General features: G+C 45.4%; 1 protein-coding gene, 1 long non-coding RNA gene and 1 other non-coding gene across 3 annotated transcripts; 1 reads left to right on the top strand and 2 right to left on the bottom strand.

The window, feature by feature from the left end:
* Window positions 1-8,043: 8,043 nt before the first annotated feature.
* Window positions 8,044-8,117, bottom strand: TRNAN-GUU (transfer RNA asparagine (anticodon GUU)). The gene has a single exon. It is a non-coding gene; the product is annotated as a tRNA-Asn (tRNA).
* A 1,160-nt stretch (window positions 8,118-9,277) lies between these two features.
* On the top strand, window positions 9,278-9,940 carry LOC100278065 (uncharacterized). The gene has a single exon (NR_157123.1). It is a non-coding gene; the product is annotated as an uncharacterized lncRNA (long non-coding RNA).
* A 14-nt stretch (window positions 9,941-9,954) lies between these two features.
* Window positions 9,955-15,295, bottom strand: LOC100280168 (Protein LONGIFOLIA 2). The gene is given in 5 exon segments (NM_001153100.1): window positions 9,955-10,889; window positions 11,423-11,537; window positions 11,657-13,342; window positions 13,486-13,553; window positions 14,673-15,295. Coding segments are annotated over 5 exon segments (2,868 nt in total). The 5' UTR covers window positions 14,872-15,295; the 3' UTR covers window positions 9,955-10,089.
* Window positions 15,296-23,220: the final 7,925 nt, after the last annotated feature.

Consider the following 23,220-nt stretch of genomic DNA (forward strand, 5'->3'; position numbering starts at 1 on the left):
CGCGCCGGCGTCCGTCGAGGGGTTCAACTGCACCGCCAACCGCACGTACCCATGCCAGGCGTACGCGCTCTACCGCGCCGGCTTCGCGGGTGTGCCGCTCAATCTCGCGGCCATCGGTGACCTCTTCGCTGTCAGTCGCTTCATGGTCGCGCACGCCAACAACCTCTCCACGACGGTCGCGCCGGCCAACAGGCAGCCGCTGCTCGTGCCGCTCCAGTGCGGCTGCCCCTTCCGGTCCCCCAGCTCGTACGCGCCGATGCAGTACCAGATCGGCCCAGGGGACACCTACTGGATCGTCTCCACCACCAAGCTACAGAACCTCACGTAGTACCAGGTCATGGAGCGTGTGAACCCCACGCTGGTGCCCACCGACCTCGACGTTGGCACCAGGGTCACGTTCCCTGTCTTCTGCCAGTGCTCGGCCGCCGCCGACAACGCCACGACGCTCATCACCTACGTCATGCAGCCCGGGACACGTACGTGTCCGTTGCCGCCGCCTTCTCCGTCGCCTATCCACAGTGAAAGACACGATGCGGCGGCCGCCTGTGCATGCACTGAGGATGAGCGTGCTGCTGCTGCTCCTCTGCCTGTGCGCGTTCCCCACCCCGGCGCGGTCGTAGAACACGACCACGGCCACGACCAAATTTATTCAACTAGATGGAGCCGAAGGCTGAAGGTACGACAGGTGATAAAACGATATATGATTTGTGCATGGATATGTACTTCAGCTTGTGCAACATAAGACAAGTAAGAAATTTAATTATCTGCGTGCGGTTATTAATGTCTTAAAAATTTTAACTCTCGTGGCAACGCACGGGTACATATCTAGTTAATAAATAAGAACATGTGTTGCCGTCGTCGTGCTCCCGTCGTGGATTCGGATCATCGGCAGCTGCGCGCGCGGATCGTCGCGATTCGGATCAACCGCTGTGGAAAACACAGGGGATGCTTGGAGGTGCAGCTTGACATTTTGGTTTCAGATATAAATATATGCTTGTGTGGAATGGATTTCACCTACGGCAGGGCACCCTCATCCTCGTAGTCGTACGTGTGTGAACTGTGAAGTGGTTTCCTGTCGTCGTCACGGGTTCTCCTTCAGCTAGCCGGCATGCTTTCTTTTTTCCTGAGCTGAACTCTCTGTGGACAATCTTGTTTCAGAAGACGGAAAGCATTAACCTTAGCTTCTGAATAACACATGTATTTTTTTTTACCCTTTCTGACGAGCGAGAGCGGCACAGAGAAAGAGAAAGGTTAGGTGATGGCGCCGAATTGTGGTCGTTGGTTTCTCAATATTCCTCCCTAGCTAAAGATGAAAGACGTACTGTCGGGCAGCTATAGCTAACTACAGATGATTAGTTGGCACGTCCTAGACTCCTAGCTATAGCGAGCATTATTCATTGCTTCCAGTGGCTCATCCTCAGAAAGACGTGTGATCAATCATGGGCCCGTGGTGCATATCGATCCTCACAAAGAATTATGCCATTAGCTATAGCAAGCAATGCTCGATTGGATCCTGCCATGAAGAAGAACCTTACGGCATGCTGGTTCTTCAGTGCACACACAGGCATCTGGTTCTTCGAACTGGCCGGAAGCAACTCACTGAAAATCATGCGGTGGTTCAACCGCTAACCAGCGGCAGAGAGACATGCGCATGCACATACAGAAATACTATACACATACATACCTGCCGAAGCTTCTAACTGCCGCCGTACGTCCTTGCATTTTCTTCAGAGTAGATATTAGTGAGGACGACAGAGACGAGCAGCTGAGTCGATCAGGTTAATAAATAAAAAAACCTACAGACGTGCATCTACTCCAGACTTCACATGACCCGCAACAAATGAAAACAAGTTCGACCTCGAGGTCCCAGCCACCACCTGAGCGAGCAGTTTGTGGTCCAGGAATGAGTGCGTGTGCGCAACGCTTTGGGTGAACGAGAACTGCATCTGCAAGCGTGTGCGCGGAAAGGCGCCATCGATTAGGAGACTTTTGCACTGTAAAATGCTTATGGTCGCCGACGATTCGCATCGAGCTGTTCTTTTAGGGCAGAGATCGCACGCATGTGACATGCAATGCAAGTGGGGTCGTTGCGGGGGGCAGCGGCTGAGTTGAGTACTTGAGTCCCATCTACCAACAGCAACAGGCTCGTTCGTTCGTTTAAAAGTTTGTTAAGCTACTGAAGAATGGCGAGCTCATTTGAATCAAAATGCTTTAGTTTAATGATTTGATGATATGCTACACTAGCCTGAGGTTTTTAAAAGGCTTGATGATGAAACAATTATGAAGCGGTTCTAAATCACCAAAATACGAAGGACGAATTTGCTGATTCTTAAAGGACTTTTTTTTTTTGAACGAAAACGGCAGGAGCTCTGCCCATCATTTAAGGGGAAAGAGTTTAGAGAGTACAAACAACGGTCTGAGACCGGACAAACCACACCCGAGCACACTCAAAGGGAGGCTAAGCCCCACACCCTAAATCCTCCAGGCTAGCAGGAAGCAGCAATATGAAAATTACATGGGAAGCAAAGCCCGCCTAAATTGTGAAACATCTTCTTTAATTCTTAAGGCGACTTGGACCGGGGGGAGGGCGACACTTTCGAAAATCCTGCGATTCCTCTCCTTCCAGATGTTCCACATTGTGTAAATCACGATTCCATTGAAAGCGCGTTTCTGGTTTTTTGGTAGTTGGGGAGTCGCAGCTTCCCACCACTCCTGAATGTTGGTGGCAGAAGCAAGGTCAGACTGGGCAGGGAGGATTACACCTTCCCAAGCCAGGATTTGTCTCCACACCGCACGGGCGAAAGAACTTTCTGGAAACAAATCGATGTATGTCAGTATGTGCATGCACTCTCCAGCTATTCTTTTCAAAAGCTCATACAGAATCCTTTCCTGCACTGCTGCCCGTTCAGGTGTTTGCCGATTGCTCTTGTGGCCACGGAATCGGTAGGCTGCATCCTGCATTCAGATAAATCTCGGCCCAGCTAAAATGGGTACGAGTTCGCTTTGGCCCACGGCCCACCCCGTCTTCCTCGTTTTCGCCGTTCCATTACTACAGTTCCAACAGGTTAAGGGCATGTACAACCCAGATACGGCTGCACGGTACTCCAAGTATAAGACACAGCTAAAACACAACATAATACAGTGGTCGTGTCTAAAACGTGTGTCTTACCATATTCATTGTACCAATCAGAGCATTCAATAAATTAAAGTGACCAATCAGCTAGCCTCCTGTCTCGAACATAGAGCTAAGACACTGTGTCTTCGTCAAGATACATGTCTTGAGTTTTTTTACATTCACCCCCCTAGACACACTCTAAAACACAACTTAAGACACTTATTGTACATGCCCTAAGAATATTCGGATAGCGTGCTTGCTTCAGGAAGATTCAGAACCCCGGGTAACGCTTAAAATATGCAACATCAGGTCATCTAATTAAGGCCGCAATTAAAGTGCAAAAATGACAATTAGTGATAAGATCCATCCTGTTAGTACAGCACAACGTAAATCTCGCGTCTCTCATGTCCCAGCGGGTAGGGGTGGATAACGAGCCAGCTCGGCTCGACTTGTCCGAGTTCGAGCTGGCTCGTTAAGTTAACGAGCCACAGAGTTAGCTCCGCTCGACTCGTTTAGCTCGCGAGCTAGAGCACAAAAAAATATATACATAATAATTAATGTTTAGTTAATTTCAAACTAATTTAACAATAGAAAATAGTAATTATACTCGTATTTTCATAAACCAATTCAATGTAACACCAAATTAGCACAATTCATCACTCATCAATTCACTATTCACATACATATTCATCAGTTTAACCCACAATTATATTTACATAGACCAAATTAACACATAGACATAGTTCATTAATCATTAGTTTAATTCATAAGCCATAGACACCTCACAGGTACATAACATGTTCATCAATTATTCTGTAAATGATACGCATATAGTTCCGTTTTGCTGGAATGTAGTAGCTCGTTTAGCTCACGAGCTGGCTCGTTAACGAATCGAGTTGGCTCGTTAACGAATCGAGCTAGGATGTCAGCTCAGCTTGTGAAAAAAATCAAACGAATTAATCTAAGCTAACTATAAACCGAGCGAGCCAACAAGCCACGAACATTTCGTCCAGCCCTACCAGCCGGTGGGCCGAGATCCTAACCAATCGTCAGGACCGTTTGGACGCCGACCTTCTGGTTCGAACGCTCGGACCGGAGCAGCGCGCCGGGCATTCATGAGTGACTCGAGCTCATTTAGCGATCAAACGCATAAACGGCCCAGCAGCAGCCCATGGAGCGCAGCAACGTCCATGTTACTGTCTTGTTTTTTATGACTCTTGTATTTCTTTGATAGGCTGGTATATAGTACCTTGAATTTTTCTTCCTTTCTTGTTACATTCCTTTCTCTCTTAACTCCCAAAATTCTTAAGTTTGTTGACCAGTATATGTATCTCATGAGCTTGTTTTACTACAGAACCATCATTAGTCAATCTATCTATAGTCATGAAATTGCTATATGACATACAATTCACTAGAAACTTCATATTTAGCGAGTCCGATATATTTTGACGTGGACATCATCATATATGCATCAACTATGAAATTTCCTATCACGCTAATCATTGCCCTCTTAAACATAGTGTCAGCTTCCTGAAACACACACTCCTTTTGAGCGGTATGCGGTCTAGGTGATCTATTTTTGGTAACAAAATAGCAATACATAGCAATCAACCGTTATATGTATCTCTGACGCCATTAGAGCATCTCCAAAGGACTCTTCATCTTTTACTCTCTATTTGACTATCTATTTACGTTTTCATAAAGATTACACTCTATATATATCATCTCAGTCCAACAGACTATCTATCTAGTTTAGCTAGTCATGTGGCTAGCCAAATTTAGCTAGTGAGAGAGCTAATTTACAGAGTCAGATAGCTAGTCTGTTGGAGATTTAATTTACTATTAAGTAGCTAAAATTTGGCTTAGCAAGTCACTTGAAGATGCTCTTATAGTTTTTAATGTTCTCCATAAAAAAATATTTGGTTTCAACATGTTTGCAAAGCCCGCTACCAAAAAAAAAACCCTATCACATTTTTGGGTCGTTAGAAATATAGTCAGTTTTAGTTTCGCTTGCGGGCACCTTCATCATTTTTTAATGACTCAAGTTAGATAGACAAGATCAAATTATATAAACTATGTTAACAGCATGTCAATATTTGTCATGATACTGAACCATAATACACACTATTTAAAAAAGATGTTTAGAATTTAATCAAATATTCTCTCTGTTCTAATTTATAATTCGTTTGACATTTTTATCCCAAATTACCTGGTTCGCCTTATTATTATTAAAAAATATATTTATTGTTATTTTTTGTTGTGGTATTGTTTAGCATATAATATACTTTAAATATGGTTTTTTCCAAAAAAAAAATTGAATAGAACGAGTCAGTCAAACGTGACACAAAAAAGTCAAACAAATTATAATTGGAACTGATGAGAGAGTACTTTATATGGGCCAAATTACTCAATATGTAACTAACATAACAGAAATGCATATATATATATACCCCCGTCCTGAGTAGTCATGCTCACTAAAAATTCCGAATCTGCATACACGCTGCTGTGCAATAACGTGCATGCATGCTTAGCTAGTAAGCTTAACCGACGACGTGATTTGTCAACGCAAAAGGCAGCAAGGCACACATGCAGGACTGTGCGGTAGCTATGCATGACTGGGAGCACTTGACTTCGCCACCCTGCTGACGGTGGCCCATTATACAGGCACTGAGAGCTCGGTTTGCCTCCATCGCTGCAATCACAGCCACTAGTACATGACACGCGTCTGATAAAAAAAGTACATGGCACGATGTGAAACTAAACTCTGGACGCATGATGTAAAACCGAGTACTGAGTTCTAGATTTTATATTATATATACGTTGATACAAAACGTGTTTAAATTGTAGTATTATGGTATGTTTTGCCTAGTTTTTGCTCCTAAATAATTAAGATGGACATAGTCTACTCTGGCCAGCTGGGTGTCGGTAGGTTGCCAGCACGCAAATCTTCAAAACTTGGTATTGTGCCATGCAATAAGCTAATAAATGATCATATATCTACTTTCTTAAAGGCAATGGAGTGTTTTTGCAACAGAATACGGGTCCTTCAGGTGTAAGGAAATCAATTTCATACTGAGAATACTCTGAAATATGGAGAAGGCATTTTTTGTTTTTTACAAATTGAAAATAGAACAGTGATTTAGAAAAGCCAATTTCATGCCACAATTCAGACCGATTAGTTGGCTATATGTGGATCAGATGAGATAAAAAAACGGTTGACTCAAGCATGATCTAAGATTCAGTTTGTTTTAGACAAATATGAAAAATACATATTTGATCATGCAATTTACTTGTATGAGGACGTGTTGATGATTTTTTTCGTACTATGGAAAACAGCCCACTGCAAAGACGTTCCGAGAGGAATGAATATCAATGTTGATGAAGTGTATGAGCGAGCTGCAAAATTTACAATTAGTACTAATTGGTTGTCATATGCAACATTTAGTTGGTGTAGATACATATAATATGTAAGATGTTTGATATAACAATAAATAATACAGTCGAAATCTATTTTAGTAGCGTATGTTGTATGTAAACGCACAAGACTACAAACTATAATTTTTACACACAACATTTAAGGTCTAACAATCGACATCGTGACATCGCGACATCGCAACAACGTCATGTATGGTTCATATAAAAGTACACATGAGGTTAAATTTCGTCTACGACTCAAAAACATGGGCTGCTAATTTTAATATTCATGTACGTGAACCCATGATTATTCATCATTCATGTATTTGAACTCGTGGTTATCACAAATAAGTATAGTGGATTATTAACTTAGATATATTCATGCAATTGCCCGTTTTAGGTGGAAGCAAGAATTTTGTTTCGGAAAGAAATTTATTTTACAAGCCAAAATACACTGGTGTGTAAAAACTAATATTACAGTAGGAATATCAGTAGTTCATGTAAAATGAGCATACTGTAATAATAAATTCTATGGAAAATGAAACATTATTTAGGAACTTACCTATTGAAGTAGTTGACACTATAAGTAGAAGTTTGAAAATGAAGGGTTGCAGCTGCTCGTAAATTTTTGGTATATTGACAAATGAAAAGAACATATGAGTGGCCATATGAGTAACTCATTTGACGTAAATACAAATAACAATATATTTGACCATGCAATTTACTAATAGTGGCCGTAGGTAACAGCCAACAGTGCAGAAGATGTTGTAACGTGAATCAATCACACCACTAATGAGGTCGTTGAGTGAGCTGCAAAAGCACAATTAGTATGCATCTGCAACATTTAATATGTGGATATATATAATAGGGAATGTGATTGGTGTAACAATCAACAATACATTCTAAATGTGTTGCATTAACGTTTGCATGAAGCAAGTCATGGAAAAGTGTCAGACAAATAATTTGTTTGGAGAATTCGATCCAGCAACTTGCACACATGGTCCACATCAGTATACTTTATTTGACAATCTAAACCTGTTGTAGTAGCGGTTGCAGCAATGAAGCTATGCAAATGTGTTAACAAAAAAATAGTTGGACATTCAATCGAGCAACCTGTGCGCACCATTACCAAGGATGGAGGGAATAATCAAACACAAAGGGGGTTGCTGCCGGCAACAGCGAGAGGGGAGACTGAAGAACTGAACTGGTTAGTTAGCTACTGGCTTACTAAAATCTGCTATTCTAAGAGGAGCCTGAAACTCTCTCAATTCGAAGTCTTTACAAGAAAAAACCGATACAAAAAAGAAGACAAGGGAAACCCACCATTTTTCTGTTCCTGGCTTCCTGCTGCTGATGATCCTGCTGCTTACTTCTAGCTGAGGAAGGTAAATCTATGTGCGAACACAAGGCAAGTAAAACTGAATATGAAGATCGAGGAAAAGCCAAAAAGAATTTTTTTTTGAAAAAATAAATACTAAACCGGAAACATTTTGTAAAAAGAGTAAAATAAAATCCGCTAGAAGGAGGGCTTGAACCTCCGACCTTGTGGTTAACAGCCACACGCTCTAACCAACTGAGCTATTCCAGCTAATTTATTTAATTTAGATGCATTAGACAATTGTTGTGTAATTTAGATACATTAGACAATTGTTGTCCAAATGGCAGAACTAAGCAAATTGGAGGCCACCTGCATGATTCCAGTTCAGGAACGACTATGAGATAATAAAATCCACACTTGCCGCATGGATTCTACCTCTGCATCAGAGTTTAACCCATGTTTCAGTTTCCGCATGGTTTTATTACCAGTCGTCAAGTGTGTGTGTGGCAACATACACAGTGACATCATGCACTACCGGTCACGAACAAACAAAGTTAACCGAAAGTCACTTTTATTTCAGATATCGTGTTTCCTTACTTCGTGAAAACACCCAGCATGCCATGGATTGCAGCTATGCGTCAGGGCCTCGAGGGAGCACCTGACCTGTCCCATTGATGCAGTGGACCAGGTATGGAATTCTTATTCGCTTGGAAACATGATCTACGATTTCTCTTGGTGATGTTTCAGTGGCCAAATCCACGCGAAGTCGAGCAATATTCGTAATTAGCATCCATCATGAGGTTTCAATCGATGCTTCAAACACCCTGTTTGGTTTATTTAGTCACTAGACTAAATTTTAGTTGCTAAAGTATCATATTTGGTTCCAGTGACTAAACCGAACTAAAGAGCATTAATTATTTTGAATAATGACTGTTTTATCCTTATTAATTAATGGATGTTTGCTATAAGAAGAAAGTTGAGAGAGCAATTAAGGTAAAAATACTATTTTAGTCCCTTTTAGTCACCCCTTGGTGACTAAAGAACTAAAGTTTAGTCACCACATTTTAGTCACCATATTTGTTTTTTTAGGAAATAAAAGTGACTAAACTTTACATTTTAGGGGGTGTTTGGTTTATAGGGATTAATGTTTAGTCCCTTCATTTTATTCCTTTTTAGTGTATAAATTGCTAAATATAGAAACTAAAATAAAGTTTTAGTTTCTATATTTGGTAATTTTGGAACTAAAATGGAATAAAATCTAGGGACTAAACATTAGTCCCTAGAAACCAAACACCCCCTTAGTCACTATATTTGCTTTTTTAGAAATAAAAGTGACTAAACTTTAGTCACCCTAACTAAACGGGGCCTTATCTACACCCCTAGTCCTGAGCCATAGGTCTTCTTTTAGCCACGCCACTCCCCGTGCCATTGAAAATTCGAAATCTTTTAGCCTCGGATAAGTCGGAAGGGGCATCGAGTGCGGGAGCTCTGTGAGAGTCGTCGTCAGATAACTCCAGGAGGCGGATCATTGCAATCTTGGCCTATTCCACCATGGACGCACAGTTTGGAAAGTGACAAGCATGGATGCCGGTCTGGGGTTGGAGGTACGCCTTGCTCCGCCGCTTTCAGCAAATGCCTGTCCTGGCCCGTCCCTGTCTGCTCAATTCATCTCCCTGCTCCCAGTTTGCATCCGGTGTCATGTCCCATGCCCTACATGATCTGGCACTGCAGTGTTAGATGTCGTCTGCACACCACTCATCGATTATGTTTACTTCGTGTGTTGATCGTTCTTGTGCGAATGCCAGGTTGGAGCCGTTGCAGTCTTTTGGCTAAATAGTAGTAAGACAGTTTGGAGTTTGGACTACAGTTTCAGAACCTACTTTGTCGTTGGCCCTCTGGCAGAGTGGCAGAAGACTATCTTGTTATCTATAATAGTATGAGATGTTCCTAAAGTTTAGAAGCCAAACGGTCCTGCTTCATGAAAGAAACAGCAGATTGGGTAATTGTGCGGCATGATTCAATCAAAACAACATCACAATTCACACACAAGTTTACTAAGAACATTATATTTATATTCCTTGCTTCTTCTGGCAGAAAGACTAGTGTTGAGGATCATTTTTTTTTTTTTTGCATTTATACTCCTTCTACAGTTTAGTCTTCAGGGAAAAAAACAGAAAATGTTTCACATTTACTAGTTGCTGTAAAGCTTCTTGACGCAAATGACTACTACTACGGCGCATATTCAGTTTGTGCTACCGAAAGAAAGCTGCCTCTGCAGCTTCCTCTGTCCAAATCGCATCTTCTCTGTGGTCTCACCGCTGACGACCTCGTCGATAAGGCCCTTGAAGATGGATCGTTCGATCTCCCAAACCATGCCATGCAGCACAGTGTCGAAGCTCATCCAGTCTTTGGTTCCATTGATTGCATCCTCATCCAATACCATGTTTTCGTTCTCCTCCTCCTCGGAGCATTTTGTTAGCCTGTCAACCACGGCGCACAAGTCCTTGAACAGTTGCCACCCACTTAGCTTCCTTGATCGAAGAAACTTCACTGGCTGGCTTCCGGATCTGCAGATGCTCATCTTCTGAGCTATGGTTTCGTTTACCAGGTCGAACACAAGTCTCCGATGAAGCTTCCCTGCGCAAGGCTTACAGCTTCTCTTAGCTCCACCGACAGTTTGGAAGGCGGAAACTGAGACTGGTCTTGTTTGCTCAAGGATGAGGAAGAGCTCCGGATTGATTGGGTAGTTTGATGGTTGGAGTTGGCCAGGTAGTGCTGTGACACTATGTTCTTTGTGCAGAAGACCAGATGCCAACATTATCTCGTAGATATACTGGTGATCTTTGTTCGCAGCGACTGACGCCATGACTTCTTTGATACTTGCGTCTTCTTCGCTCATGGATTGCAGTTGCTCGAGCTTCTGGATCAGAACTTCCAGATTTTCTGGTTTAATCTGGTTGACTTCACTGTTCGCCTTTGACTGTGGCGTGTCAGGCAAGCTGTTTGGGTTCCAGCATTCCTCTGAAGAATGTGTCTCACCATCTGAACAGGTGAAATGACATGTTCAGAAAACAATTCCTATACAGTGCAGAACAATTTGATGTACCAAACGAAAATACAGAGTTCGCTGCCAGGCAATTCAACTGAAGGAAACATGTACCAGACAGGAGAGACAAAAACACTGTCTATCTAGAATAGATATACAGATCACACACACTGGGTGTATTTGTGTAGGGGGACATTGGTGGGCACATCTATACTAGCATGTATGCACACCAAAAGACACATATCATGCTCATGCATAGGCAGTGTTGCATGTGGGGTTGCAGTTGCAACCATGCACTGTTCCTCCTAATTGCAGGACCACGAGCTACCTGGTAGCTTTTATTGCGGATTATCTGTCACTAGCCTTATCAGCACGCTGACAGCTAGGTATGCTTGTCCTTTGAGTAGCATAATGGGCTTCTGAATTGAATGAGACCAAACCAAATGATCTATCATGCTAATGTTCTTGCCTGAAACAGGTGGTTATCTAGAGCAAACTAATACTGGTAACTAAGAAAAAAATTTCTCACCTTTGAATGAATCCGAGATCCTTTTGTGGTAGAAGGATGCATCAAGGACAGAGACAGGGCTTGGAATGTTGTCCAGCGAATGAATGTTTTGGTCTGAACCCAGAATTGAAGCAGCCTGAAAGGGGATAGAGAGGAATCGTTCATTAGTAAAGCAGTGGTAAACAATGAATACAGAATGCACGAAAATTGCAGGATTAGATTGATATATGAGCTTTATTTGTGTTTTATCTTTACCTTTTGGCTTGCTGTTGCAGCAGTATTGCCTTCTGGAACGAAGGTTGAGTTACCACCCAAAGGCTTTGGGCAATCCATAATGCTGACATCAACCTGTTTTGCCAAGCTTATTCTGTTCCCTGTGATCTGCAAGACCTCATCACGGTGGCATTTCACCTGAGAAGGCTTCGATCTTGTTCTTCCTTTTGGGGAGACGGCTTCATTGGACTTCTTGCTTGGAGATTTTGGTGAGACAGGTGGACGAGACCTCCTTTCAGGTTCTGACTTCTTTAACACATTTCTGGGGCTTGATGAGCTTGTAGGCCTTGGTGAGCTGGCACTGCTGACAGTTTCCTCAGACTTCGATTGATCTCTTGACATCCGAAGCTGCATCTTGTCATTTGTGCCAGTGAAAGATGAATATCTACCCGCCGGCAACTTTCTGAGGCTTCTCAGGCCAGCTATGGGAGCAACCGAAGCAAGTGAAACCCCATGTTTCTCAGTGGTTCTTGCAGGCTTCATGACCACAATAGGAGCCTGAAAACTTCCAGAGCTAGTGGTTAGATCATACCCTGTCCTGTGAATAGCCACAGATCCGCCACTGCTGTCATTCTTGCTCTTGGCATCTTTCGCGTTCAATGCACCCAATATTCTGAGAGCCCTGAAGTCCTTGTTATTACACTCTAAGAAGTTAAAACCCCCGCTTCTCTCTATATCAGCATAGACAGATGCAGTTCTTGCCCTCCCTTCAGCCTCTCGACATTGTTCCGCCTTGGTATTGTTGGCACTTCTGTCCTGCTGCCTCCAAGGAGCCGCTTCTGTGGCAATTCTTTGGGAAGGCTTGGCTTTCAGTTGGTTCTTCGGCTGCATGCTGCAGGAATCCTGGCAAGTGTTTTTGGGGGATCGCGATGGACGCTCATGTTGAGTGGCTTGGGCTGGTCTTGGTGATCTTGTGGGTTCACAGCTATCAGCGGTTAGCACCCCTGTAGCATTTGTTGCTTCTTCCAACCCCATCAGCTTGGCAATGACACTGTTAGCTCTCCTGTTGCTGGGGGAATCTTGAGGCCTCAAAGTATCCAGAAGAATATCATCAGTTCTCTTGTAACTGATGCTCTTCTGACGTGAGCCTGGACTCAGAGACTCCTTTCTACTGTCCAAGGACAGTCTAGGAAGCTCTTTTAGCCTCGAGGAAGGCCTCTTGCATTCCTGGGTTTCAGCTGGCCGCAGGAGTCTTCGGTCATCGCATGAGAAGCGTGACCGTTCCTGCAAACACCTTCCAGATTCAGTGACATTTGCAGGAACCTTTGTGGTCCTATCGATCCCAATGATACAGGTTCCATCCATTGATTTGGACAGCAGCAGTGGCCTCGGTGAGTCCTTGTACTGCCCGTTCCTCCTTGCCTCCTGCACCGAGGTTTTTACAGTCAGGCCTCCAGGGTCTCGGTTGATGGAGTCCTTCACTATGTCTCTGAAACCGACATTAGGATGCCCAGACTTGGTGTTCATGTCAGATTCCTTCAAACTTGGCGAGGTCTTCAGTGACCTCTGCACAAAGAGCTCCTCGTTGATGTAAGGAAGCTCCTGCTGGACTGATTTGTTGCCATCAAGGGAGGAGAAGGATGAGCAGGAAGAGGAGGAAGAAGAAGCTCTTGATGATTCGATTGAAAGGCTGCTGTTCTCGGTCATACATTTGCTAAATGTTTTCTCCTGCATAATAAGCGAACCGGAGGTTAGCGCCAACTTCTTTATGCATCCATAACATACTTCTAAAATTCTGATGCATGAGTAAAATAGTTTCTAGGCCAAAAAGAAAAAAGAAGAATTTGAGTTGAATCTAGTAGGAATATTACCAGAACGATCTTTGAGGTACTTGAACTTTGAACTGGGACATTGCTGCTGCTATTTGAATGAGTATTGCCTGAAAAACGTAAGGAGGCATTATTAGAATAAAATATCTTAACGTAAGGAGGTATTGCTGGAAGGGTTTATTTAAAAAAAATACAAAAACGACCTCTTCAGTTCGATTACATGAATGAATTTGTAATATACTATCTCCGTTCTCGAATATTTGTTGTCGTCCGCCAGTTTATTTTTGAACTAAAATACGACAAATAAAAAAAAACGAAATGTTCAGCTGTCCTCACTCCTCAGTCAGTGAAAATAGTTATCCTCATTCTATTTCCGGTTCTGGGTACCCCGAATCTTCATCAATTGGATGTGATTACGCCGATGCCGTGCTCATCTAGTTCTAAAAAGGTTGTGTCATGTGGCGTCATTTATTAGTGCAACCTTAAAGTAAATGCCTTTTATGGTCATAAGTACTAGAGTCAACCACTGCTATAGTACACATGGTTTTGCTCACAGCATGTAACTTGCACAACAAACCTCCTAGTCTCTTGCCAGTGAAAAAGGTAAGTGGAGATAAAAAAAAGTAGTATTCTGGTACCAACATGTCAATTTTTTACTATTTTTCTTTTGTTGTCAAGTTGTACTTTATGTATCCACCTCAACCAATGTATATTAGGGTGAATGAATGCAAGATTTAAACTAAACCCGTATCAACCAACACCAATATATACACATGAATTAAGTTAGAGACTAGTAAGCCAACAGGTTTATATATATATATATGTAGGCAGTTTTACCAACCGAGTTTGTTTTTATTATTATTCCTTTGATAGGTTGTCCTTTGCTGAACCTTCCAACTGTCAGTCTTTTTTAGCAAACTTTGAATAACAGTACGAACGGGCTTGTTTCCAGATTTCGAAGCAACTTTTTTTTTTTGTTTATACAAGTAAAAAAGAAATGACACCTAGCTTTCTCATCTCTAGTGAACACACCAGGACTCGATTATCAGTTCTCAGAAGTCAGAAGCAAAACGTTATTAATTATCAAAGCTGAAATAAATAAAGAAAAAACAAGGCTGTTTGTGAAAAGGTTGATGCAAGTGAATGGCACTAACACGACACGCAGCCGAAAGATGCAGGGAACAGAGAGAGAAACAGAGAAGCCCGCGAGGAGGCAGCCAAGCCATTACCCGGTGGAGGAGCCGAAGGCGGAGGCAGCCTCTTGTGCGCCTGGCGCTGCCGGGCGGCTTGGCGGCCGGCGGCCCCAGCGATGAGACGCTGGCGGTCGAAGATCTGGAGTATGCCGGCCATGCAGCCCATCTGGCGCTGGAGGTCCCGCGCGTCGTCGGCCAGGCCGGCGGCGGCGCCGCGCACCCTCGCGGGCGGCATCGTCTTCCGGTCCGGGCGTGTGCCTCTGCCTCGCTCCCCAAGCTGTCGTTGTCGGCCCCCGATCACCAGGCACGGGACGGCGTGCGCTCTGCGGGACGATCGCCGGCTCTCATTCGGGGTCCGACGACGGCGACCGACGTGGCCAGGCCGGCGGCAGAGAAGCTTCCGAGGCGTCGTCGGTCAGTGAGTCACCCGGTCAGAGCTGAGGCCGAGCTAGGCGGCGTGCAGTGGCGAGGAGAAGGGGAAGCAGTCCTGCCTGCACGCGCACACGGCTGGTACTGCGGATGTGTACTGGTAGAAGTAGAAGCCGGAGCAGATGTGTGCTCGGTTTTGGAGTCGGGGGCGAGCTCTCAGAGGAATGTTATCATTGCGGCGCCATGGGCATGCAGGCTGTCGTCGTGGGGAGGGAGGGAGGCCGGCGGGCTGGCTCTGGGTCTGGGTCTGGGTCTAGCCGATGGGGTTGAAATAAGGGAGGGGCATGGTGTGTTGGGGTGGGGTGGGGTGGGTCAAGGCGTGTCCCTGGTCCTGCAGCGTCACAAGTCCCCCCATGTGAGGTGTTGATCATTGCGAGCCTATGGGTGTGCGCGGGCATGTGATGCCTGTCAGACACGGAACCCCCCCTTCTCCTGCCCCGCGCACAGGAGTTTTTGATCGATGGACGAAACAACGCGCGCGGCCGGGGATGAGAGGAGACGGAACGGCCGAATTTTTTTTTTTTTGTATTTTAGCCCTTAAACAGAAGTAAAATCACGTTTAGACCTAAAAAAATTTTAAATGCAGTTTTGAACCCTTTGCTCGGCGCCACAGCCTGTGGTGCCGACCTTCGTGACGTGGCAGTCCCGCGTGGCACCTAGCTCGGCGCCACAGATCTTGGCGCCGAGCTAGGAAAAATCCGCAAACAGCCTTCTCTCTGCGCGTTTCTTGTCTTCTCGGCTCATTCCAATTCAAGCCGCCGCCGTTTACGAACTCGCCACCGCCCACAAAATCACGCCGCCGCCGTCTGCCCTCGGGTTTGTCTGCGGGTCGCCGCCGCCGCCTGCCCCAGCTCCGGCTGGCCGCCGCACGGCCGCCCCGGCCCAGGCCCGCCGCGAGCTCCGCCCGAGCTGCCGCCCCGAGCTCCGCCCTCGAGCACCGCCCGAGCTCCGCCGGCCGCCCCGCCGCGCTCCGCCCGAGCTCCGCCGCCCGGAGTCAGGTGTGATATTTTTTATACACAAATTTTATTCTAATATGTCGATGTTTTTGTTACACTTTGTACACAACTTATATTTTAATATGTTGATATCTTAATTTGCAGGATGGCGCAGTTCCACTTGCTGGACCCTCACTACGACGAGCACCACAGGGGCCGTCTCACCGCAGAGGGAGAGGTAATATTTTGTACATAAATTAAATTTTCGAATTAATATATGCGACCTATATTTGACTAATGAAAATTCTTTTGATTGCTAGGTGTTGCCCGTTCTGCGGGTCCGGACCCACGACCGGTTTCTGGAGGAGATGAGGTACGATGAGAGGTACACTCCTCTCCTACAGAGGGCTGGCTTGGACGTCTTATCGTACGAGGTCCGCCGTGGGCTGCCCACTTTCAACCCAGCGGCGTTGACGGCTCTGGTCGACAGGTAAAGACTTCTCTAGTTGTTTAATATTTACAATTATCAAATCTACTTTGCATACTAATGATTTTGTATTCTTTTGTCTTCCAATAGGTGGCGGACAGAGACTCACACTTTCCACCTTCCCTGCGGTGAGATGACCGTGACCCTTGAAGATTGCCAGAAGATTCTTGGTCTCAGCATTATGGGTCGTCCAGTGACCGGTCAGGCATCACCAGGCGGTTGGATGACAGCACGGTCTCCACAATCGCATCGAGGCGGTGAGTCCATCCGTCTTTCCGTTGCTACCTCCTTCTTTGCATCCGTCATTGGTGGAGGATTCGGGGGAGGAGGTACCCAACGCTTAAAACGCTCATGACTGGTCTTTCCACTCAACCAATTAACAAAAAGAAGATATCGAGGGTCAAATTTATCAGGACCATCGATCCACTGGAAAAAGAAACACCTCTCATGTCCCTAAAATAATGGAAAGATGCACTATTACATGTCTACAAAATAATGAATGCGAAAAAAATTAAGTGACAAGTCATAAGCTACGTACGTTCAAAGTGCCACAAAGGTAGTAGCAGCGAGCAGCCGTGTCTGGATGTTGTGATTGATGTACCCAAGCCAGTCTTCCACAGTCACAGTTAGGCACGGGGAGTTCAGGAGGAACAGGAGCATCCTTGCTAGATACGTCCGGATATAACTCCCGAGGACGACCTCTCTTCTGCCACAACGCCTCTCGGTACATGTCTTTCATCTAATAAACGATTATAATTATCACTTGTACCTATTATGCTTTATAATAAGTTTACACAAACTAATAATCGAAATGATAATATAATAGGTGTATACAAATTATTAAACTAACAACCCAATATCCAAAACGAATCAGTTAGAAATCATACCTTGGTCTACGAAGTGAACCAACTCAAATCTTTGAATCCAGCAAATTTTGACGAAGTTTGGAAATGGGATGAAATGAGCTGCTCTCGGCCAGCCGCGCGGGCGTTTTTATAGGAATTTGTAGCTCGGCGCCAAGATCTGTGGCGCCGAGCTACGAGGCCGGGCCGCAACTAGCCGTTGGTGCATCGTCACAGCTCGGCGCCATAGGCTGTGGCGCCGAGCTACGGCACCACGTCAGCGCCAGGTCAGCCCTGGACGCAACTAGCCGTTGCTGCCACGTCACAGCTCGGCGCCATAGGCTGTGGCGCCGAGCTGTGTTAGCTCGGCGCCATGGCCTATGGCGCCGAGCTAAGGGTCCAAAACTGAGTTTAAAATTTTTTTAGGTCTAAACGTGATTTTACTTCTGTTTAAGGGCTAAAATACAAAAAAAATTAGGACGGAACGGAACGGAAGCGAGGCGGCCGGACCAGCCTTAGCGCACCAGTCGCTGTGCCGGCCGAGAGGCGCATGCCGATGCACACGTCCACCATCAGTCTTGTCCTGCTGCCTTGGGAGGACGGAGTGGCAACGGTGACCGATGAGCGAGCATCTCGTCGGCATCTATCGCCACCCTTTTGCCAGGAGCAGCCGCCGCCGGGCCACGCGCGCACAGGCACAGCGTATAAGCAACAGTGGTACCTACGCGTGCGCACAGGCACAGCGTATAAGCAACAGTGGTACCCTACGCGTGTACGTACACATACGTCTATCTATCCGAATTTTTTATTTTTGAGTCCTTTTTGTGTCAAAAATTTCCAATTAGACCCCCAGAAAACTTAAATGCAATTTTGGACCCATTTCTCGGCGCCATGGGCTATGGCGCCGAGTTTACACATCTCGGGGCCATAGATCTTGGCGCCGAGCTACCTGCCGCGCTGTCGTCCACGAGCTGACGCGGCGTCGATGTGGCACCGAGCTCGGCGCCAAGATCTATGGCGCCGAGCTCGAATATATAACCACAAAGCTTGTCTAGCTCAGTTGGCAGAGCGCAAGGCTCTTAACCTTAAGGTTGTGGGTTCGAGCCCCACCGTGAACATATTTTTTTGTCGTTGTCACTGATTTGTTTTTTATTGTCCAGATTTTTTTGTTTATGCCGCTGATTTATCCGTGCGTTCAATATTTTTTGTCTTTGTCACTGATTTATTTTTTATTATCCAGATTTTTTTGTTTTTATCGATTTTCCATCGATTTACCTCCGGTAACCTAAAACGGTTTTGTAAACCGTGAACGGCCCTCATCCGATGATACCATCGGAAATTAAAGTAGCTAGCGTTCTGGTCAAGATGCATGCCACGAACTTGCGCCTGAACTCCCCCAGAGATGCTCTGTCTCTTACGGTTTACTTGTTCCAGAAGGTGCATTCCACCAAATAAAAGCGAAAAGAAGCAGCCTGGCCGGCCTCACCTATTAATAAAGCCGGGTGGAATCCATTCTCGCGCACATATATAAACACACTCAACAACATAAATGATTGTACCATTACACCAACATAACGCATCCTCTATTAATAACGCAACTTTATTTAATTTTAGAAGCCACTACTACCACACAGCCATCAAAGTTAATCAAGGAGATACTCCATCAGGTCATCTTGTTGCATGAGAATTCAGTATTCCATATCACTAAGTTCATTCACTTTTTATTTTTTATTTATTTATTTTGGTTTGTGATGAGCCACAAACCCATATGGCCTTTCCCCAAAAGGCGCCGCTTCTGTCGTGCGTTCCTGCGTGCGTGCATTTTCAGCCATGCATGCCACTTTGGGCGGAAAGAAAGTGTGTAATATGTATGTATTTCTCCCACGCATCGTCACAAAAAATATTGAACGCACGGACAAATCAGCGGCATAAACAAAAAAATCTGGACAATAAAAAACAAATCAGTGACAAAGACAAAAAAATATGTTCACGGTGGGGCTCGAACCCACGACCTTAAGGTTAAGAGCCTTGCGCTCTGCCAACTGAGCTAGACAAGCTTTATGGTTATATATTCGAGCTCGGCGCCATAGATCTTGGCGCCGAGCTCGGTGCCACGTCGACGCCGCGTCAGCTCGTGGACGACAGCGCGGCAGGTAGCTCGGCGCCAAGATCTATGGCGCCGAGATGTGTAAACTCGGCGCCATAGCTCATGGCGCCGAGAAATGGGTCCAAAATTGCATTTAATTTTTCTGGGGGTCTAATTGGAAATTTTTGACTCAAAAAGGACTCAAAAACAAAAAATTCGGTCTATCTATCTAGCTAAGATCCTGAGAATACGATAGGGGTTGTCTACTGCTAGATCCCATCCCAGGTACAATTTGGTACCTACGAACAGGCAGAGGCTCGTCTGTCTGCTGTCTCGTCATACACACGCTCTCTGTTCTGTTTGGTTGTACGCGAGTGCCTGCATGGGAGACACAGACAGAGAGCGAGCCAGTGCCTGCCGTTTATTATCGTACAGTACCTGCACTGCAGTCCGCAGGCCGTGTGGCGAAGAGCCTGCTGCTAGTTGTAGTTGCTAGTTGTACATGCATGTGACGTCCGCGGATCGATCTGACTGACGGCTACTGTTTGTAGTGTGTGTATACAACTGTACGGTAGTACAGATTCCGGTTCGCAGCGCTGTGGGCCTGACTGGTAAAATTCGTCACGGCCTGGAGCGGGGACGAAATGAACCCAACCCCTGGGTCCGCGTGAGCGTCACTCCGTCCGTGGGGTGGAGTCATATATATGCCTGCGTCGTGCTCGTGCACACTCCCCACGTCTTACTGCACGCGCGTCCGCTGTCTGAACCCGTGACAGCTTTTACCGCTGCTAGTGCTAGCTGGTACGTACGATCCAGGTGGTTTACGAGACGGCAATTATGGCGCACAGCTAGTACGTGTGTAACATGCACAACACAGCCATTGGACTCCAGTACGTAGTTGGTGTTGAATAATTAGACAAATTCCAAATTAAATTCCGAATATAAATCATGATCAAATCAGAAGAACTGAAATAAAAGCCAAATCAGATGATGCGTACTGATTAGACTTACTGATTGTTGGCGCGCGCCAGGATCAGCTGGGTCGACGAGGTCAGCAGATCACGAGCAGTCGCGTGAAGACGCTTCCCAAAAACCTTATTCGCCCTCTCCCGGTGCAGGATCTAGAAGACGAAGGGTTCCGGAGACCTGCTCTCCTGATCGCAGATGCACCTCTGCGGTCGGGACGAAGGGAACTAAAAGGCGGCTCAGCTATGAAGAGAGGCGAAAGCGAACTGGGATCTGGGATGAATTGGAGGCTGGCTGCCGGGCTCCTTTTATAGGGCCGAGTCCGCGACCCCCGTGCTTATCCACCCACGAAAATCTTATCCACCCACGAAAATCTCGCAATCAGTTGAGATTTTGTAGCGATCGGTTAGGATAAGCGTAACAGCCAAGAAACCAAAAAATCAAACGGCAAAAGGTAGCCGCGCCCCCGCAAGGCGAGGGGCCGGATTTCGGCGGACCATTCACGCGCATGTCGTGCGCCCGCGCCCTTCGCCCCGCCCCGGCCAGGCCAGGCGAGGCGAGGCGAGCGAGCGCGCGCGCGCGTGTGGCTCTCCACACTCTCTCCTCTCATCCATGACTTGGTGAGTGAGTGTGGCTTCCATATTTAAGTTAGCTCTACTCCACAAGAGCTAGCAATATGGTGCTATTGGTTCCACCTATCCCTTTGCCATCCACTTATATGGGCTTTTGAGATTTTCCTGGGATTTATTTGAATAACTTAATTGGGCCAAGCCCATAAATCCTAACAATCCCCCACCAGATCTCAAATGCCCATCTGCAGTTTTCGCCACTGTTCACTACTGTTTAATATACTAGTTTTTCAGCAGAGACTGTTAAGTTGAACTTCCGCCTAGAACTCCAAGTTACACCAACCCACAACTTGGACAATGGACTATGCCTTGAATTGCAAGTTTTGCGTGGATGGGTTTCACTTGAAGTCATGACCAGTACTTGGCTACCAGTAGTCCCCTTCTCGGGTGGAGTATATACGTCGTACTCCAAGGTCTCTTCATGAGTTTACTAGAGATCACCCAGATCTCATAGACTGCGACGTTAGACAGTCTAACTCATATAGGTGTGTTCTTTCAAAGAATGTTCTGCAGGACAACATCTTCGCTATTACAAGCCAACAGAACACATTAAGGCACAAAGCCAACCTGCCTTACAGCATTTGAGAGTATTGCATCTTTACTTAGAGAGGGTCAAAGGTTACTCTCCTCAGTTCACCAATGGCTTGTTCTTCCCAGGACCTAATTCACGGGATCTCCGATCACATAGACTGGGTTTCCACCATGGCAACTTTATTCGGGTCTCATACCCATCTCTCTTGATGCGATTTCTATCACATTACGTGGTAGTCCCTTGGTAAAAGGATCTGCCAGATTTTTATCTGTTGAAATATAAGTCACACTTATAACTCCGGAGTTTCTCAACTTTCTGACAGACTTCAATCGTCTTTTGACATGTCTTGATGACTTTCCATTATCCTTAGAACTCGTCACTTTAGCGATCACTGTCTGATTGTCACAGTTCATAAGGATAGCTGGTATTGGTTTCTCAACCACCGGCAAGTCCATCAAGAGTTCACGCAACCATTCTGCCTCAACGGTTGCTGTGTCAAGTGCAGCTAGCTCGGCTTCCATGGTTGACCTCGTCAAAATGGTCTGCTTGCATGACCTCCATGATACCGCACCTCCACCAATAGTAAAGACATAACCACTGGTGGCATAAAGCTCGTCTGCATCAGATATCCAGTTCGAATCACTATATCCTTCAAGTACTGCATGCTGACCAGAATAGTGAATTCCATAACTCATTGTACCTTGCAGGTAGCGCATAACCCGCTCAAGTGCATGCCAATGATCAGTCCCGGGGTTTGACATGAACCTACTCAATTTGCTCACAGCAAACGAGATATCGGGCCTTGTTGCACCAGCAAGATACATGAGTGAACCGACAATCTGAGAGTATCTCAATTGGTCTAAACCAATTCTCTTGTTCTTTCGCAGTGTCACACTGGGATCATAAGGAGTTGGAGAAGGTTTGCACTCAGAGAAGCCAAATCGCTTCAAAACCTTTTCAACATAGTGAGATTGCGAGAGAGTAATCCCACCATCTGCCTTAATCAGCTTGATGTTTAGAATCACATCAGCTTCTCCCAGATCTTTCATATCAAAACTCTTTGATAGAAAAGACTTGACTTCATTGATCACATCAATGTTTGTGCCAAATATCAATATATCATCAACATATAAGCACAATATAACTCCTTCGCCCCCACCACAGCGATAATATACACACCTGTCTGCCTCATTAATGGCAAAGCCTGCAGACGTTAGAGTAGTGTCAAACTTCTCATGCCACTGCTTTGGTGCTTGCTTCAGACCATACAAAGATTTCAATAACTTGCACACCTTGCTTTCTTGACCCTTTACTACAAATCCATCAGGCTGTTCCATATAGATTTCCTCGTCCAGCTCTCCATTAAGAAAAGCTGTCTTTACATCCATCTGATGAACAAGGAGACCATACGAGGCAGCCAAAGAAAGTAGTACTCGAATAGTGGTCATTCTAGCAACAGGTGAGTAAGTATCAAAGAAGTCTTCTCCTTCTTTCTGAGTATAGCCTTTAGCCACAAGCCTAGCCTTGTACTTTTCAATTGTACCATCAGGCTTGAGCTTCTTTTTAAACACCCACTTACAACCCATGGGTTTGCATCCATAGGGTCGATCAGTGACTTCCCACGTACCATTTGAAAGAATAGAGTCCATCTCATTATGAACTGCTTCTTTCCAATCAT

Source organism: Zea mays, chromosome 2 (assembly GCF_902167145.1).
Source record: "Zea mays cultivar B73 chromosome 2, Zm-B73-REFERENCE-NAM-5.0, whole genome shotgun sequence".
Taxonomy (NCBI): Eukaryota; Viridiplantae; Streptophyta; class Magnoliopsida; order Poales; family Poaceae; genus Zea; species Zea mays.